Source organism: Elgaria multicarinata, chromosome 6, assembly GCF_023053635.1.
Source record: "Elgaria multicarinata webbii isolate HBS135686 ecotype San Diego chromosome 6, rElgMul1.1.pri, whole genome shotgun sequence".
In the NCBI taxonomy this organism is placed as follows: domain Eukaryota; kingdom Metazoa; phylum Chordata; class Lepidosauria; order Squamata; family Anguidae; genus Elgaria; species Elgaria multicarinata.
The window spans coordinates 55,578,644-55,598,307 of record NC_086176.1 but is presented as its reverse complement, the minus strand read 5'-3'; the positions used below and the strand labels follow the sequence as shown (position 1 = coordinate 55,598,307).

General features: G+C 44.0%; 1 protein-coding gene across 1 annotated transcript; it reads right to left on the bottom strand.

Annotated features, from left to right (window-relative positions):
• Positions 1 to 342: 342 nt before the first annotated feature.
• On the bottom strand, positions 343 to 9,394 carry NXNL2 (nucleoredoxin like 2). Its single transcript, XM_063128583.1, has 2 exons — positions 9,090 to 9,394; positions 343 to 652 (listed from the first exon to the last, which is right to left on the bottom strand). The coding sequence occupies exons 1-2, from the start codon at positions 9,389 to 9,391 to the stop codon at positions 484 to 486; spliced, it is 471 nt and encodes a 156-aa protein (XP_062984653.1). The 5' UTR covers positions 9,392 to 9,394; the 3' UTR covers positions 343 to 483.
• Between the last annotated feature and the right edge of the window lie 10,270 nt (positions 9,395 to 19,664).

The window sequence follows — 19,664 nt, the reverse complement described above, 5'->3', positions numbered from 1 at the left end:
TTTGTATATTATGAAAAGAGACAAGGGAAGACAGGTCAGCTAGAAACAGGTTTTATTAAAGCAGAGACTATCTCTTATTTTAGCAATATAAATTCTTGGCCAGCACTTGAAAAGAAGTATTTCTGTCAAGAAAATAAAGTGTTCCCTGTGGTTTTTAGCCTTGCAAAAATAAACGGCTTGCATAGATTTAAGATGGAACCCTTTTGAAGGCCCTACTAACTGACCATTATCAAATTCTTCAGTAATATTAGGACTCCTTTGGTTACCTTTTATGTAATAAAATGTACCAATAAAACAGAGCAGAAGGACAAGTGCATTAAGACCAACTATTTTTTAGCTACTCCAACTGCACAGAATTTGAAATAAAGCAAAAACATTACTAGAACAAGGAGAGTGCCATTCTACCCTACTTGTGATAATGGGAACTCTATAGAGATATAAAAGGCGTATCAAAGCTATCTTAACTGTAAACCCCACCTTAGTTCAGCTACAGAAATTCTGAAAGACATTTGCCCCTTCAAGCCAGTTTCGGAAGCAATTGAGCCCTCTCTCCCGTATCTGTTTTCTTCCTTTATCAGTAATGACTTCTCCAGTTTGTTTAACAATCACAAGTTTAGGAATGGCTGTGATGTTGTATTTCTTCTTCAACTCACTGTAAAGAAAAAGAAGGGGGAAAGTTGAGCACACTGATGTGAAACATATAAACAAGGTAGATACAAATCAATTTAAAAAAACTTTTTAAAAATCCACATTGGATTTTCTGAAAACAAACAAATGATCTCCCCGACAAAGCCCACCTGCTGCTAACATTGCTATCTTTTCGGTACAAGATCAAGGCTTTTCTCTTTTCCCAGGCATACAGCAGCATGTGATGAGTTTTTATCAATCCCAGATCTGATTTTTGGCTGATAGCTCAAAGTCAGTTTTAGATGCATGTTGTCTTTGTGTATACTGTCTGTTGTATGTTTTTATGTTTTAAATTTTGTATATCGTTTTCAATGTTTTAATCTTTTGTAAACTACCCAAAGAACTTCAGCTATGAGGTGGTACAGAAATGTAAATCACCATCATCATCTCCAGATGTAATTTCCCATTGCATTTAGTGGGGCATAAATGCTTAAATGTGCAGCTTCAGACAAAATCAGCACCTCTGTGTTTAATACACAGGGGTGGAATTTGGGGTGGGGGCTTCCAGTCTACCTAGGTATTACCATCTTGGGACCTCCATATTTAACCTTTTACTTGTTTTCAGCCTGTCCCACCTTTAAAATGAGTAGATCTTTCTGTTCTCTGCTCATTTTACAAATACTTATCTCCTGATAATGCACTATGTACTTGTATGTTTAATGACTTCAGGTGTAGTCTGTGGATAGGATCCTATACATATTTTAGTTATTTGTATTTGTGTACATAGTATTAGACCTGGGTTATTATGACAGATTGGTAACCGTGGACTTTTATCATCTGTGGAAGTCTACCTTCTTCTTGAATTAGAATTCCATATGTTTAAAGCCCTCTCCTGTGTAGCATGGAAGTAAAACTCATCCATATCCGCACATCACAACATTGTACATTTCGCCACCCCGCATTATTGGCAGCTGGTGGTAGGGAATGGTGATCCATACAATGTTATGAGGTGCCGTGCTTGTGAAGTGAATGGGGGATAAAAGAAAATGATACACACAGCATGTGACTCCCCCCCTCCAAAAAAAGTCCATGCATGTCAGAAAGGAGATAAATAATGACACTTCTACTTCACGGAAGCAATGTGAGACTACCTTCCTCAACATGTTAAGCACTTCTGCCTGCTTGACTACATCTTGGTGTGTGGTAGTAGTTCAATAGGAGAATGCATACTTGGCATGCAAAAGTTCAGTCCCTGGAATCTGGGAAATACTCATGTCTGAAGCCTGGAGAGCCACCACCAATCAATGTACACAATATTGACATACCAACGGACCAATTTGGCAAACTGCAGCTTTATATGTCCAATGTTTACTTAAAGATCCTATGAAAGGCACACAATTACACCTTACACTATCCAGACATGAGTACTCCACTTTCTGTCCTCCCAGGTCACAGAATCAGAATATGAAAATCCTTGTTGTTGTTGTTGTTGTTGTTTTAAAATGGCTCTCTCTCTGTGTACTTTCCATGTTCTCAATTAAACAAAAAAACCAGGGCAACATGATCATTAGTTAAAGGCTAGTGTGGAAAACCTTGCCTCCAAAGTGCTAAGATTCTAAAGTAGAAATCAACCATGTGAAGAATTAGGACCCAGGCAAATCCTAGCCGGGAGTTAATCTATATGCTCTGGAAGTCCTGGGGTGGCTCCGAATCGGTGCTGCGTTGGTTATATAGTAGTAGTAGTAATTTATTAATGCTTAGGCCATAGGCCATTCGCATACAGAATATATACATTATGGAGAAACAACAATATAAAAATACTACATATAATCACAAACAGATCATACATAATAAAAGAATAAAATTCAGTACAATTAAAAACATAATTTGAATATAAAATTTGTAGTTAAATAAGAGCATCTCCAGCACAATCAACTGCAATCTCAGTAATAAATCTTGCCCGAATTTTCATTGCTGCCAGGGCAAAAAGAGATACTTTGTGCGTTACCCTAGAGTCAGTGTCAGACAGGAGATAGAAAATCTTTTCTGAAGTGGTATTGAAGTGTAGTTGATATAGAATAGATTCCAAAAATTTGGTTCTTGGTTCAGAGTATAAAGAACAGAAGAGCAAATAATGAGGCAGATCCTCAATTTCTGGGGCCCCACAAATACACAGACGGAGGGCCAAAGGGGTGCGCTGATATCTGCCATCCGTCACAGCTGTGGTCATAGTTTGAAAACGGAGGGCTGTAAATGCTTGCCTAAGCTTTGGGGATGGAAGCTTTACCAGGTAAACAGCCCTTTGATGGTCAAATTTATAAAGCCTATTCCATTTTGAAAATTTGGAATTGTTAATAGCTTGTCTGTCCAGCTGAGCACCATAGTTAAAAATATATTCCCGAAGTTTCTCCCTTGAGTTCAAGACAGAAAAGTTGTCAAGAAGAGCAGGATACAATTCAAGCAACTTGTAATATCTTGAACTCCAGCTTTTGCAGTTTAATAGCTGTTCAAAACATAGCTTGGGGAAAATCCTAACTGAGGAATTCTGTACAACTCTCCAATAGTTAAACAAAATAAAATGAATGCGAGATCTAATTGAGGGGAGATCTACTTCTGTCCGGACCAATGCTGCAGAAGTGCCTGGAGGAAGTCTTAACAGTTTTTTAAGAAATGTGTTCTGAAGTGCCTCCAGTTTAACCATTTGAGAATCATCCCAGCCCCAGACAGCAGCACCATACAGGATCTGGGCAATGACTTTACTTTGAAATATTTTCAGAGCTGGAACAACCAAGTGTCCTCCTGTAGTGTAATAAAATCTAATGATTGCTCCAATAGATCTCCAAGCCACTGCTCTAATAGCTTCTATATGTGGCTTCCAGGAGAGGTTCTCTGCAAAGTGAATGCCAAGGTACTTAAATTCCCAGCATTGTTCAATCTGATGACCATTGATAAACCATTGGAAATGAGAATGTCTTTTCCCAAACACCATCACCTTTGTCTTAGTATAATTAATGCTCAGTTTTTGTTTAGTACAAAATACACTGAGCTTAGAGAGCAGCCTTTTCAAACCTATACAGGTAAGTGAAATTAGAACCATATCATCAGGATATAAAAGGATAGAAATCTTCTTTGACCCAACTGAAGGCGGAAAAAATTCTGGGCCAGAATTTTTATATGATGCAGCCACCGATTCAGAGTCATCCTAGAGCAAAGAGCCAAAGATCCGCAGCAGAAAAGTTGGAGACATATCCTGACTTTTCCTGCCTGAGCGCGGTCAGTGTGTCTCTTCCGCTGTCTGTCCTCGCTCGGGTGCTGCTCCAGGCAACGCTGCGTTCCTGGGCAGAAGGTGACCTCCCATTGGTCGCTGGAAGATGCGGGAGGGGGCGGACCTGGTGAGCCTAATGGCCACCAGAAAGCCCAAGCAGCCTCCCCCAGTGGGGATTATTCGCTGCCACCCCGCACCAGCGATACCATGGGGTTTGGCGGTGGAGCGGTGCCAACTCGGCACTGTGAAGACAGCCCCCAGGACAAAGTTTAATTCAGGGGTGGGGAACTTTTTTCCGATTGAGGGCTGCATTTCCTTGGAGGGCACAGTAAATCTGTCCAGGGCCGCCTGCCAGCGGTAAGCAGGATTGAAGCCACCATTTCCTTTTTCTTTTTGACTCCCCCTTCTCTTACTCTTTCTTTTCATTCTTCTTCTCTGCCCAGTAGGCTGCCAGCAAAGGGACCAATCATTTGGGTCAGAGGTCTGAACTGATAGCTTGTACAGGGCTTTTGAAATTAGGCCAAGGGCCACATGAAGTTAGACCAAGAGCCGCCATCTAAATGAAGGGCTGTGAATTGCAATTGTGTATTGCTTCAGATACATGCAGCCCCAGTATACAGGTAACAATGTGGAATGGGACATCATTCGCTACTTGCTGTTCCAAATCAATTTCTATTATTCTGTTTGCTTCATCCCTTCGTGTTTATCCTTCTCCCTACCTGCTGAGCTCAAAAGTAGATCCTGAAAGCACCAACTGTAAAAAGAAGCTGCTAAAAAAATTAAGTGACTGGGAGTTATATAACTTGTTGATGCTATCACTGCTTGGAGACCTATATGGAACCTATATGGAACCACAGAGGTGCAAGTTTACCTCAGGGAGATTTTCAAACAAGAATTAAGTCTGTTAGTGCAGCTCAGTACAAAATGAAACCAATTTTGTTTCCTCAGTATGGATATATCCTATGTAGTACCAAAGGAAAACTATCTACAACTGTCCTGATAGATAAAACATCTTCTGAGGCTCAATGGTGAGTCATTTATAGATTGATTTTTAAAAACAAACAAAAAACAAATTTACATCCCAACTTTTCTTCAAGAAGCTCAGTGCAACATAAAAGTTTCTCCCCCCAATCCTGTGAGGTAGACTAGACTAACAAGTAGGACAGACCTAGTGACATGCATGGCTAAATGGGGATTTGAACTCCAACACTCTAACTATTATACCAACCTAGCTCTTCCTCCAGGGAGGCTCACCTGGCAGCTGGTACCAAATTTAATGACCTTTAAGTGTTTGATAAAGACTTTTTTATTTACCCAGACTTCAAAAAACAAATCCTTTCAGTCTTTAATTCTGGAAGTTTGCTGATTTTATGAATGTTTGAACCTGATTTTTAGTTTTGTTTTTAATTTTTTTTAAAAAAAGACCCTATATCCTAAGAGTGAGAAATTACTTCCTGAGTCTGGATCCTTATGTAGCCAAAATGGCACTATCCACACAAAACAACAGGGCTAGGGGAATCTCAAGGTTTGCAGAAGCACTTTTTAAAGGAAATATATATATACAAGGAGCAGGAGTCCCCAAGGACCGGCCATGCTCAATGGGCATGGTATGCTGACTGACTGTTGAGTCAGCATCAATGTCACCCCTTAACCTGCAAAAGAAGATGGTTTGGGCTGAAAGACTCTTCTGATATTCAAGTAAAGGCAGGAGCCTTAATGTATAACTTCCATGCTTTTTGGAGCAAGAGTGAGTTTTGTAAGAGCCTTAATTCTTAATTCACACTAGGGTTTTTTTGAGTGGTGATGGTAGTTTTTAAAAATATAATAAATGCACATTCTACCATTGTGAGCTTTCCTATTCAAATTACAGACATATGAAGCTCAACAAATGATTTAAGCATTACTTCTAAAAACAGCGAAATAGACTTCCATTCTAGGTAAATACTGTATAAGAAATCTTCATGGTTAAAAATCATTCAATAAAGTAATCTCATTAAGACTTAAGCACATTAATCTACACCCATTGGAGATAATATTCCAAGCTGCTGTTTACATGCTCGTTTATCTCAAGATGTAACATTGAGATAAACACTTCAGTCTTTCTGCATGATGTGAACTTGCTACAACCTCAAGATGGCCCCTAGATTGTACAGACAAACTGGAAGCTAAAATGAGCTTATAAACTATTAGCTCTGATAAGATCTTGTGCAAGGGTGAGATTAATCATCCCGATTGCTAGTGCTCTGCTGCAGCTTCAAGCAAAATGGCTTCTCTCCACACGGTAATTTATATATCTAAAATCTTTGCACAGATGTGAACTAATCTGCTAACTGGTGGAGTTATGTGGTCATATGAAGGTAATGGGTACTTCTTGGCTGAAGTGCCAGTGACATCACTGGTTCTCCCCCAATGCCCATTTTAAAAGCTTTTCTAGTTTTCTTTTTTGCTGGTGGCTAAGCATTCTGTCCTATACCATTCCAGCAGAAGCCTTCAAACCTGATCAGCACAGTTATTTCCCCCTGAAGCAAAACTACTTCACCCTATATCAGTAGGGATAGTAATGCATTGCTAGTCTAGCAGTGGCGACTGGTGCTCACTGGAACTGGTGGGGTGAAGGGCAGGTCACCAACGTCAGAGCCAATGGGTAACCTGTGGTGGAACCAACTATATCTAATTTGCCACCCATCTTCCTCTCTTGCAAAGCACCTAAAGGCATTTAAGCAATGTATCACAAGTATTTTTGCATGTAACTAAACCGACTCGGTCGGAAACACATTTCACACAAAGACACACTCAAGCCAGTAGGCCTTGACAGAGATCATGACTGCAAGGGGGTGTTTGGGTCTGATCCCCACAACATAAGCGTTGAGCCCAAATCTCTCTACTCTGCAAGCATTGAGCCCATTTCAAAGAAAGGAGAAACTGAGGGTTGTTAACTTTAAAGTCATGGCTGAAAACTAGAGTCAGCGATTGTTGGGTGGGAATAAATCTGTACAGTAACACACAGAACTAGTAATTTGAATCCACAGGAGCCAGCAAACCATACCACAGAAAAGGGAAACTGGGACACATGAACTTTGAGATCATGCCTGCAAAGCAGGAGTGCAATTTGGGATGAAAATGGGTTGTTTTTGTTTTAAAGTACACTAATACTGCATCACACCGTCAGGCGTGGATTTAGCAAAACTTGGAAAAATGCACACTGATCGCTGCTACTGCTGATCTGCTCTTCACTCCATGATCTCAAGAACGGAGTAGAAACAGCTACCAAATTGTTTCCAATTACTGCATCACTGGGCATGCCCAGAAAGAAATGTTTTTTAAAACTGTGATTGCCTATGATCCATATGTTTAATATCACTGATTGGTTGGGGGCGCCTACATTCCTGTCCATTCACATCCATTGCTTGACCACATCAGGACCCTTTGGGGACAGGGCCGGTTTAAGTCACACTCTCCAGCATCCAGGCAGGTTGATACTAGCAAACTACCTGCCTGGTTCCAGTTGCTGCTTTTGTTCTGCTAAGTGCAGAGGACAACAGTGCTTGCACAAAGCAAAACTCTCTTTAAGCTAGCTCTGCTCTGCACATGCTCCAGGTGTAGAGAGATCAGAAAACACTGATAAGTGCTTGCTGGGAGGATGAGGTGGTGTTGAACACAAGAAAGAGTGGAAGGGGTCATTTTAAAATTTTATGTAGAAAATGATGCAGCTGTACAAGTGGAAGCTGAGCTTGTTGCCCTCAAAGACAGACCACAACTATTGGGCTTAATATTTTAAAAATCTGAACTCCTAAACGTACTCACTCGGATGAACAGAGCATGAATACTTCTGAGAGCCAATGTGGTATAGTAGTGGTTAGAACATTGGAAACTGACCAGGGAGACTTGGATTCAAATCCTTGCATATGCATCAAGTACATTGGACAGGTCATCTTAAGACCAAATGGTCTACATCACAAGATTGTTGTGAGGATAAAACGAGACAACCCTCATGTATGCTGCTCCTTGGAGTAAAGATGGATAAAGTTCTGTGATATATAAAAAAACATGTTTAGGATGAAGTATGAACTTAAGGGAGAAGCTGGGAGATTTTGAAAGCGTGAGATTATATACAAAAATCCAACACTTGATGAGGTCAAGTGGATTGACATGAAGCTCCATCTAATGAATGTTTTATTGCACGCTCGTTACTGGGCACTCACGGCGTTTGCTCAGGTCCCTCACATGACGTCGTCCGCCTCCCGCCTTCTGGCTTCCTTACGCAACAAAAAAAAAACCTCATTAAGTCCAACATTTTGTTAAACCTGGCATTGCTGCTCTCTCCTGCTATGTGCAGGAGAAGCAGCGCCATTAGAACAGACTCATGCTCATTGGGTATTTCCTCTTTTGAAAGAAGAAGTAACTTGAAGAAGGAAAACACGGGTGGAGAAATGAGGTAGGGAGCGTGTTAACCCCTGGTGTGATGGAGCTCTTGGCTCATAGTATGAAGCAGCCATCACTGCTCAAAAGACACTCAAGGATAGAGGAAGCTACCTTGGACTGTCAGGTTGATAGTTCATCTACTCAGTGTTGCAATGGATCTCCCATGGTCTCTGGCAGAGGTATTTCCATCTAACTGCAAATGCTGTCCTTTACCAGTGAGCTATCATGGGCCCCTTTCCTCACCAGTTCATGTGATTCAAATAGAATACTTTTCAACAGAGTGTCGTGGTTCATATCAACAGGAGGAAGTCATCAATGTGGTGTAGTAGCTAGAGTGTTGGACTGAGAGTTGGGAGATCCGGGTTCTAGTTGCTACTCAGCTATGGAGGCTCTCTCGGTGCCTATGGTCAAGTCACAGACTCTCAGCCCAACCTACCACTCAGGATTGTTGTTGTGAGGATAAAATGGAGTGGAGGACACCACCTTGGGTTCCTTGGAGGAAAAAAGGCACGATATAAATGTATTAAATAAATAATAATAAATAAATAAAGAAATAGTGGTAAAATCCTTGAATGATGTTATGCCAGCTTAGGTGCAGGCAACCATAATATATGTCCCTCCCTCACACCGAAGCTCCTTGCTCAATTCCTCCACCCCACCCTACCCCATTTCTTCCTGGAATGATGGGTTAAATGATCGGACAGAAGGGTGGAAATGACATCTACTCCACCGGCAAAAAGCGGGCCTTCGCACGTCCCGGCCATCCTCTACTTACTGCTTCAAGGGGTCGTGGAAGGGCAGCGCCAGCCAGTCCCCGTGCATGTTGTGCATGTAGTCCACCATCTCTTCGGGGCTGCGGTCGGAGGAGATGAACACGATCTCGAAAGGGGCGGCCGGGTTCGCGTCCTCCACCAACTCGCTGTAGAAGTCGCACAGGGTGGGCGTGAAGTCCCGGCAGAGAGAGCACCACGCGGCCGAGAAGTACAAGCCCACGATCTTGTTCTCCAGGGCTTGCTCGGGCTCCACGGCGCGACCGTCCCTGCTGATCAGCAGTCGCCCGCTGAACACGTCCACCATCCTGAGCCGGGCTGCGGGAGACACGCAGGCGGGGAGGACACGCCAGGCCCGGCCCGGCCCGGCGCAGGCCTCCAGGAGCAGCGAGGCGGCCGCTTCTTCTCTCCTCCAAGCCCCGGTCGCCTCAAATCCGCGGCTGCTTCGCTTTGGAGAAAGAGAGACGCGTGCGTGTGCGCGTGTTGAATTTGAGTTTCTCAGCTGACCCCCGCACAGCCTCTGAACTTCACCGACGGCTGCGAGTATCTTTTTCTAGAAGGTAAACGCAGCAACGAGGAAGGGGCTGACGGCGGACGGACTGGGAAGAGAGTCAAAATCAAACCTTTCTTACTCTCTAACTCCGCCGCTGGCTTCCCGAGTGAGCCGTTTTCTCTACTGTAACGCGGAATCTCCTCGGGATGCGAATGGGGGCGCGACGTGAAACCAGCGCCGAGCGCGGCCGAATCAGCTCGCGGGTCAAAACTTCTCGGAGAAAACCCCGGACGGGAGAGCGAGCAGGCAGGCAAGGGAAGGGGAGGCAGACGAAGTGGGGCAGGGAATGGACGCCCACCCCCCGCCCCAAAGGTTATTCAGTCCGTGGAGCGGGCGCAAAGGAGCGCCTTAAGGCTGCCGCCTTAGTTCGCGAGTGCTATAAATGGAACGGGCGCGTTTAAAAATAGCCCTCGGAAGCCAGACTTAAGAGGCGTGTTTGGAAAGCCGGGTCTCTTCATCGAGGATCACCCTAGATCTGATTGCACAACGACGGGGCGTGTCGGTTGAGAAGGACAACCGAACTGACAGGCGAACACGAGGCAGAGGCGCTCCTCCTCCCCCCCCCCCCCCCAACGAAAGGAAGAAAATATCTTGTTAGGGACAGGAGTAAAGTCTGTGCTCTTCTGGTTGCAAACCAACACACACGGCTTCCTCGTCTTTCTCTCCCTTTGAACGCTCCTCTTCTTCTCTACTTTCGCCTCCATTCCTCAAGCAAGAATACCGCAACAGCCCTTAATGCACAGGAACAAGTTTGACGTCATAAAGTAATGGGCGAGCTTTCGAGTTCATCAGAACTTTTCTTACGACAAAAGAAAACGGGGGTGGTGGTGGTGGGGGAGATACGTTCTGTTTCCCGATTGTGGAAATCATTAAGAAGAGTCATTAGTCATTATGTGCCAACAACTACATGACGACAAAACACCACCAATTCTAGGTCACCAGTGTTACATTTTCAGGAGCCAGCATTAATGTTTAGGGATCAGCTTCTGTATACATAATCAGTCATCTCAGATCCTTTCTACACCTGGACCCAAGAGTTTACTTTTGTCGAAACTTTAGAAATTAAATTGATCGGGCACAATCTAGCCAAAATTCACAATTTTTAAACCACATTTGATTTCAAGCAGATATGCTTAACTCTCCCATTGAAATAAATGGTAGTCACAGAGCATCCTATGGCAGACAGGTGTATGTGGGTGTATAACACATGTACATACACCTGTCTAGGGCGACCATATGAAAAGGAGGACAGGGCTCCTGTATCTTTAACAGTTGCATAGAAAAGGGAATTTCAGCAGGTGTCATTTGTACGCATGTCTCACCTGGTGAAATTCCCTCTTCATCACAACAGTTAAAGCTGCAGGAGCTAGCCTAGAGTGACCAGATTCAAAAGAGGGCAGGACACCTGCAGCTTTAACTGTGGTGATGAAGAGGGAATTTCACCAGGTTCCCCATATATACAAACGACACCTGCTGAAATTCCCTTTTCAATACAACTGTTAAAGATACAGGAACCCTGTCCTCCTTTTCATATGGTCACCCTACCTGTCTGTGGAAAAGCAACCACCACTTCCTTAACACTGCCAGATTCATACAAGCTACAGCAGAAGGTGTGTGGGAGTGCCTTTTACCTTTCCCACTTCTCTCTCTCTTTTATTCCACCCTTACTCTTCCTACTGATTCCAGGGCTGGGGTAGTTTTGCCCCTGTCTCAGGGGCAAGACCAGGGAATGAGGAGGGGAAGATTTAAATCCAGCAGATCTAAAGCCTCCCTGAACTGTCCTTGACATACATGCATTCTGCCAGATGCTCCCCTTTTGTCCTTAGTTTTCCCCAGAGCACTTCCAGAGTGGACTCCCTCTCTGCCCACAGTATGCTTGTGGCTCCTGGAACCATAGGATAGCAGGAACTAGGCGTGTACATGGACCCCCCCGATCCGCAAATTGCGGATCGGGCCCGCTCCGCCCCGCCTCAATCCACCTGGGGGCCACTCTGCTCCGCTGTGGAGCTCTGGCTCCGAATCAGAGCTCCGCAGTGGCAGGGAGTGGCGTCAGGTAAGGCCCCCTCCCTCCTCCCCCTTACCTGTGTCCGTCGCGGCCCATCCCGATTGTGGCCTACACTTCCTGGTTGAGCCGCGGGCTCTAGTGAAGCTGGGATGGGCCGCGACGGACACAGGTAAGTCCCCCCTCCCCCTTGCCCCCTTACCTGGCTCTGCCGGTAAGGGCGACAGCGGCAGGGCCAAGTAAACCCCACTTACCTTTTTTGCAGAGCTCTAGATCGAGGCGAAGGATCCGCCTTCACCTCGATCCGCTCTGCAATGCTCCATGGCTCCCCCGATCCTCTTTGCCTCTGCCTTAAGGAGAGGCGAAGCCCCCAATCCGCTCCTGCTTCTCCGGTCCAAGGCGAAGCAGAGCACATCCCTAGCAGGAACCATAGGATTGCACTCTAAAATGCCTGACTTGTCTAGATTGTGTTTATGCGGACTATATGAACCTTCTGGGGTTTGACGTTATTGTTATGATTTGATAATTGTATGCAATAAATTTAATTTCATGTACAAGACTCCCATCATCTTTAGTGACACAGAGAACAAGGCATACGTTTCTGTGTTTGTTATTAGAAACTTCCAAGTTAGATACCCCAAAGTGAAATCAATCCTTCGGGGTTTTGAAAAGAATGTTTACTGAGGGATGTTCAGACCACACACTAAGCCATGGGTAGGCAACTAACCCTTTTGCAGCAAATGGTGAGAGAGCATGTTTAAACCTTGGTTATGTAGCCACCATGGTTAGGAATGGTTCACAGCACATGACAGGCAATAATGTTTAGCTCAAAATGCTTAACCACCATGACTTATTGTGTCTTCTGAAAAGGGTCTGACACTTCTTAAGAACTCAAGACACACTGTTGCATAAGCCTCTTGATGACGTCTTTTACCTCAGATATTCCCTAAATTCTCTAAACCTCCAACCCAACCAAATACATTCACAACCAGGTCCAGTTTTGGGGTACTGTCTTCCTCTGACACCAAAGCTCCTCCTGTTGTAACCCTGGTTGCTGGTTTTTAATGCCTGTTTGTGTAATCTTCTTCTGGTAAGATCTTTGGACAGCCTCCTGCATAACCCAACCACCAGCTCTCTACTGATCTTCACCAGCCACGTTTGGTTATCACACAAAGAAGGAATAGCTTAATATTCAGGCCATAGCTATCTACCTTCTGAACCTTTCATTTAGGGTGACCATATGAAAAGGAGGACAGGGCTCCTGTATCTTTAACAGTTGCATAGAAAAGGGAATTTCAGCAGGTGTCATTTGTACATATGGAGAACCTGGTGAAATTTCCTCTTCATCACAACAGTTAAAGCTGCTGGAACTCTACTAGAGTGTCCAGATTTAAAAGAGGGCAGAGCACTTGCAGCTTTAACTGTTGTGATGAAGAGAAATTTCACCAGGTTCCCTATATATACAAATGACACCTGCTGAAATTTCCTTTTCAATACAACTGTTAAAGATACAGGAGCCCTGTCCTCCTTTTCATATGGTCACCCTATATTAGTTTTTCCTATTACCCACCACAACCACCAGATTCTCCATTTCCAAAAATCTGACTAACTCAACTCTAACCATCAACTCCTTAACTGTCAATTGCCAACTGACCTTTTTCACCAAGCTAGAACCCTCAGCCAATCAGAATCGGATGTTTCCTAGACCAACCAAAATTGAATTTCCCTGATCCAGACCCCATCTCTAAATATATGAAAAGCTATCCTCTCTCTCTCTCCCATGTCAGAACTTGTGACTAAGCAGCTTCTACTAAAACAGGCCTTAAACCCAGCAACAACACTACGACTCAGGCCTTCACAGATACATTAAAGCCTTACAGAGACAACACAAAACATTTAATTATTACAGAACAATAACAGTTATTTACATGGCATTTCTTCACACCTACTTTTTGAAAGCCAGATAACTAACTTGTTTACATATACTTTTAATCTTAATCCATTTTGCACAATGCAACCTACCTATCAAAGTTCATGTTGCAGAGAGTTCTGTCCTACCTCATGGGTGGGGAGCCTCAGGCCTGGGCCAAATCCTGCCCACCATGGCTCTCCAGGTGGCTACACCCCCTTTCTGCACAATCACTGCAGTAGCTACTGTGAAAACTTATTTTGCTGTTTACACATGTTGGCCTTCTTTGAATTACCAAGAGAACATGCAGTCCTTTAAGAATTTTGCATGATATTGCATAAATAGTAGGGGTGTGCACGGACCCCCCGCTCCGCTTCACTTGCAGATCCGCCATTTTCCGGATCGGGCCGCTCCGCCCCGCCCCCGCTCCGCCCACTTCCGCTCCGCTCCGCTCGGAGCTCCGGATCCGGATCCGGAGCTCCGTTTCCCCCCCCCATAGGCTTGCATTGAAAGCTAAAAAATTATACAACTTTTTTTCTGTTCAAGTTAGAAACCTCATGTTTGGCACCATGACACCTCATGGGGATATACACATGCACGCCAAGTTTCAAAGCAATCCCATCATCCCCTGATTTTTGGGGAATTTTTGAAAATCGGGCACCCCACACACAACATCCCTGCGAGGTGGGCAGGGGAGGAGGGAGGGAAGGCAGGCAGGCATGCAGCTGGCATTTCTGGGGGCATAAGGAAGTGAGCCAAGGATAAGCCAGTAATGCATATAAAATGGAATAAATCAATAAATAAACAAAGGAGGGGTGGAATTAAAAGCAGCAGTGTTGCTCAATAAACAGCAAGAAGAATTTTTTTAAAAAGGCTATATCTGTCTTTTACCAGCAATAGGGGGACGTGCCCGGGGGAGGGGGAAGTAGCTGCCAGTTCAAGACAGCCACCAACAGCTCTGAGAAGAAGTAAAACGCTCACTTCAACTCATAACAGGCATTGCTCCACCACTGAAAAGCGAGCATTCACTACAACTCATGATAGGCATTGCTCCACCGTTTTACTCTCTTTGGAAGGCTCTAATGGCCTTCCAGTGCAGGAGAGAGTGGGGGCACGTCCACAATGAGATGCCCTAGGGGAGCTCATCCCCTTGCACCACATCGATTCAGTTGTTCACCAAGGTTAGGGTGGGGAGCAGTGCTGTGTTTCTATCTCTTATTCTTGGCTTAGTATATGATTTCAGGTTGTATTTGTGCATTTGGTGGGGCTACTGTGTTAAAAAACACGGGGAAAAGCCCGTTCAGATGAAGAAAGAGAAGTTTCCCAGAATCCCAAGTTACCTGTTTTGCCTATGCCCTCCTCCAACTTTGGGATCATCATGACCGGGAGCTGACTCTGCCCCTCAGCCCTTTGAAAAAGGTATTTTTCCCGCTGATTTTTTAAAAACTTCTAGCGCGCGACCCGTACGATGCAGAAAGTTGAGAGTAGTCTCAAAATGACCCCCATCCACGACTCTCTGTGCACAAGAATTTTCAGAATGATAGCTTAAACCCCCCCCCAGTTATCCCCGATTCTTTCCCTCAATGCAATCCTATGGGCGAAAAGCCGAAAACGCCGTTTGAGCCGCGCGGTTGACCCGATTTTCACAAAAATATAGCACGCGACCCAGACAACGCAGAGAGGTGAGAGTGGTCTCAAAATGACCCCCATCCACGACTCTCTGTGCACAAGAATTTTCAGAATGATAGCTTAAACCCCCCCCCAGTTATCCCCGATTCTTTCCCTCAATGCAATCCTATGGGCGAAAAGCCGAAAACGCCGTTTGAGCCGCGCGGTTGACCCGATTTTCACAAAAATATAGCACGCGACCCAGACAACGCAGAGATGTGAGAGTGGTCTCAAAATGACCCCCATCCACGACTCTCTGTGCACAAGAATTTTCAGAATGATAGCTTAAACCCCCCCCAGTTATCCCCGATTCTTTCCCTCAATGCAATCCTATGGGCGAAAAGCCGAAAACGCCGTTTGAGCCGCGCGGTTGACCCGATTTTCACAAAAATATAGCACGCGACCCAGACAACGCAGAGAGGTGAGAGTGGTCTCAAAATGACCCCCATCCACGACTCTCTGAGCACAAGAATTTCTAGAACGATAGCTTCAAAAACAACCTAGTTATGCGCGATTATTTGCCGCAATGCAATCCTATGGCGAAATGTTTTCAAGATGGCGACCGGAGCGCTCCGCCTGAACTCGGAGCTCCGAAAAATGGCCGCTTCTCTTCGCCTTGCTTCTAGGGGGTCCGCGGTCCGCTCCTACTCCGCCTCTGGGTAAGGCGGAGCAGGCCAATCCGCTACTGCTTCTACGCTCCTAATCGGAGCGGAGCACACCCCTAATAAATAGAGCTAAATGTTCATAGAGAAAACTTCAAGGAAACTGTTATAGTTTGGAGATTCAGCTCTTTTGTTCATAGTAAACATTGTGTGTGTGTTTGTTTATTTTTATTTGATCTGGCGTTAAGTTTCCTAAGCCTCTCTGAGGCTTATCATCATGCCACTATTTATATAGAGTTTGTGCTCTTTTCCCAAGGAAGCAAATTAGCTTCTGTTTGTGACAGAGGTGACATTGCCTACTCCCTACTGGAAAACTAATAAACATTACTTGGTTACTACCACATGTCATGTTCTTTGATCAACAAGAAGGTATTTTTAAACCCAAACACAATCCATTTATATTTTGATAAGAGAATATATTTATTTTATTTAAAGTATTTCTCGGTTGCCTTTCAGGGCAGAAGCCATCCCAAGGTTCTTACAGCAATAAAAAATACACTGAGATATTATGGGCTCCATCAAACCAGTGATTTATCACACACTCCCCTATGCCTGGTATGCAGTTTTGCAGGTGGGTACCCAAATGATGTCGTCCACGTGCTACACTCATTTTGGCTCTTACCCATCATGTTTCATTTCTTTTTGGAGCACAGAAAGTCTGGATTATTTTCCCTCCTTGCGAAATAAATGTTCTCCTCCCTCCTGTGTATTTCTGTGGTTCTATCGACCATCCTGTTCTTTGTTGGGTGTGTAATGTATGTGTCGAAGGGCAGTATCGCTCCTCCTGTTGTAACCCTGGTTGTTTGGACAGCTTATCTGGTTTTTAATGCCTGTTTGTGTAATCTTTTTCTGGTATGATCTTAGGACAGCCTTCTGCATAACACAACCACCTGCTCTCTACTCCTGATCTTCACTAGCCACGTATGGTTATCACACAAAGAAGGAATAGCTTAATATTCAGGCCATAGCTATCTACCTTCTCAGCCTTTCACTAGTTCTTCTATTACCCACCACAACCACCAGCGTTTATTCACTTATCTCACACAGATAATTTGAGGTTAACTTTGAATTTAAAACACTCACATACACAGCACCGCCATTCCTAAGTTTATGTTAACTAAACTAAGAAGACATAACTATTTTATTCAAGACTTACTACTACAAGTTTTCCAGCTTCTTAGTCTCAATTCTGTGAGGTTGACCAAGCGATGGGATCTCACATCTCACACCTAGGAAAAAGAAACCAAATGCACAGTTACAATATGGGGGACACTTGGCTCAGCAATACTACAAATAAGAAGGATCTTGGAATTGTTGTAAATCACAAGCTGAATATGAGCCAACATACTGTGGCTGCAAAAAAAACAAATGCTATTTTGGACTGCATTAATAGAAGTATAGCTTTCAAATCACACAGGGTACTGGTTCCCTTCTATTCGGCCCTGGTTAGGCCTGATCTTGATTATTGTGTCCAGTTCTGGGCACCACACTTCATGAAGGATGTAGACAAACTGGATCATGTTCAGAGGAGGGCAACCAGGATGATCAGGGGTCTGGAAACAAAGCCCTATGAGGAGAGACGGGAAGAACTGGGCATATTTAGTCTGGAGAAGAGAAGATTAAGAGCAGACACGATAGCACTCTTCAAATACTTGAAAGGTTGTCACATAAAGGAGGGCCAGGATGTCTTCTTGATCATCCCAGAGTGCAGGACACAAAATAATGGGGTCAAGTTACAGGAAGCCAGATTCCGGCTGGACATCAGAAAAAACTTCCTGACTGTTAGAGCTGTACACCAATGGAACCATTGTTGTACTGCTAGGGAGGTCATGGGCCCTCCCACACTAGAGGCCTTCAAGGGGCAGCTGGACAGCCATCTGTCAGGTATGCTTTAAGGTAGATTACTGCAATGAGCAGGGGGTTGGACTCGATGGCCTTATAGGCCCAACTCTACTATTCTATGATTATATAATGTGTGTGCCATGTGTCTCTTAAATTCAAGCTACGCTAATGACTTCAAATCCTACCTTTTAATTCCATTTGTACAAACTCCTCTTACATCATTGGGATATTCTAGTAAACATATTCAAATAGATCGTCAAAGTCCTGGTGTTCAAAACAGCAGCAAATGGTGAATGTCCATGCCATAGCATCTGATTTCTGGAATCTGGTGTGATTACGCCTCAGGATAGTAAATTTACTGGGACTTTTGCTCATCTTGCTTGATTGCTGATTTAAAAAAAGGTACATCCATATTTGGGTGACCATCTGGATAAGTTGGCACATCCAGGATTGTCAGAGCTTTATCAAACTCTAGATCTCCAGCTGTCCAGTTCAAGAGAATCAGTAAATATTCACCTGGTGGTGTTTTCAGGCAGAAGAAGTATCTATGATTAGCCACCTGATGGTACATCAAGAATACTGGATTATATTGTTTTCAGAAACATGACTCTGATTTAGACATGCTCCAAGACAACTTTCCAGAGTGACACTAACCTGATGATCACCCAAAGCATACCTATGATTTGGGGCAATGAATCAATGAGGCTCTTTCTAAGTTTGACTAAGAAACTAAAGGTCCATTATGTCAGTGCAACATAATTTATGTTAGTATTCGTTTCCCTATTGGATACATCCCTGTGGGTGAGTGGTTCCCACTCAGTCTGGGAGATAGGCTCATGGCCTGTTCTGGGTTGAACTCCCTCTAAAAGATCAGGTTCGTAGTTTGGGGGTACTCCTAGTTCCATCATTGTCTGTGGAAGCCCAAAAGCTCAGAATGCCTTTTACCAGCTTCAGTTGGATTGCCAGCTACAGCCTCTTCTGGACAGGGATAGCTTGGCCACAGTGGATTACTGCAATGTGCTCTATGTGGGGCTGCTCTTAAATCTGCTCCGGAAGCTGGAACTAGTGCAGAACACAGCAGCTGAGCTGTTGTCTAGAGCTGCCTCCTTTCAGCACATAACTCCTTTGCTGAGGGAATTGCTCTGGCTGCCTATTGGCTACCAGGCCAGGTTTAAGGTTTTGGTCCTAATGTACAAAGTCCTAAATAATTTGGGACCAAGATACCTGAGAGAGCACCTTCTCCCTTACCAACCTGCCTGGTCACTGAGGTCATTGGATGACATGCTCCTGGTGGTTCCACATGGACCTTTGGCCTGAGTCCACCAGGAGAAAAGCCTTTAGTGTGGTGGCTCCTTCTCTTTGGAACTCCCTGCCCCTGCAGGTCAGGCAGGCACCAACACTATGCTGCTTCCAGCGCTCCTGAAAACAACTCTTTTGCAGGAAGCATTCCTCAACTGTCCAGCCACTGTTTTTATTGTTCCTTTGTTTTAAACTGAAAAAAATTTAATTTGCTGTTTTTTAATCTTTCTTTATTGTGTTTCATTCCTTTGTGCACCGCTCTGGAATCTCTTAATATGGAGCAGTATATAAATATGGTAAATAAATGATAATAAATGCTTTAAAACATACAGGTTAAATGACAATGTAAAATTTCTCACGGCAGATGGTTAAAAACTCTGTCTTAAAAGTGATCTCTATCTGGTAGTTTTACATAGCAATTATATAATTTACTTCAAACAGTTTGCATTCTGTTGAAATTGTTTCATCTTATGGATATTTGCTTTTAATTACTATAAGCCACCTACTGAGCAAATGTTTGGAAAGCCAGAAGATAAAAATAGGAATACGTATCTGTTCAATGGAGGAAAGACTTATGGCCCTGTTGTTCAGGGTCTGAATTAACTTTTCTGTTTATATTATCTGGAAGAAATGTAAATGCAGTTG

Excerpts from the sequence above, each read along its gene's own strand:
- NXNL2 (XM_063128583.1), bottom strand. The coding sequence starts at position 9,391 with ATGGTGGACGTGTTCAGCGGGCGACTGCTGATCAGCAGGGACGGTCGC. Across the intron at positions 653-9,089 it reads TTCCACGACCCCTTGAAGCA|TGAGTTGAAGAAGAAATACA; the intron begins GTAAGTAGAGGA and ends TTTTCTTTACAG.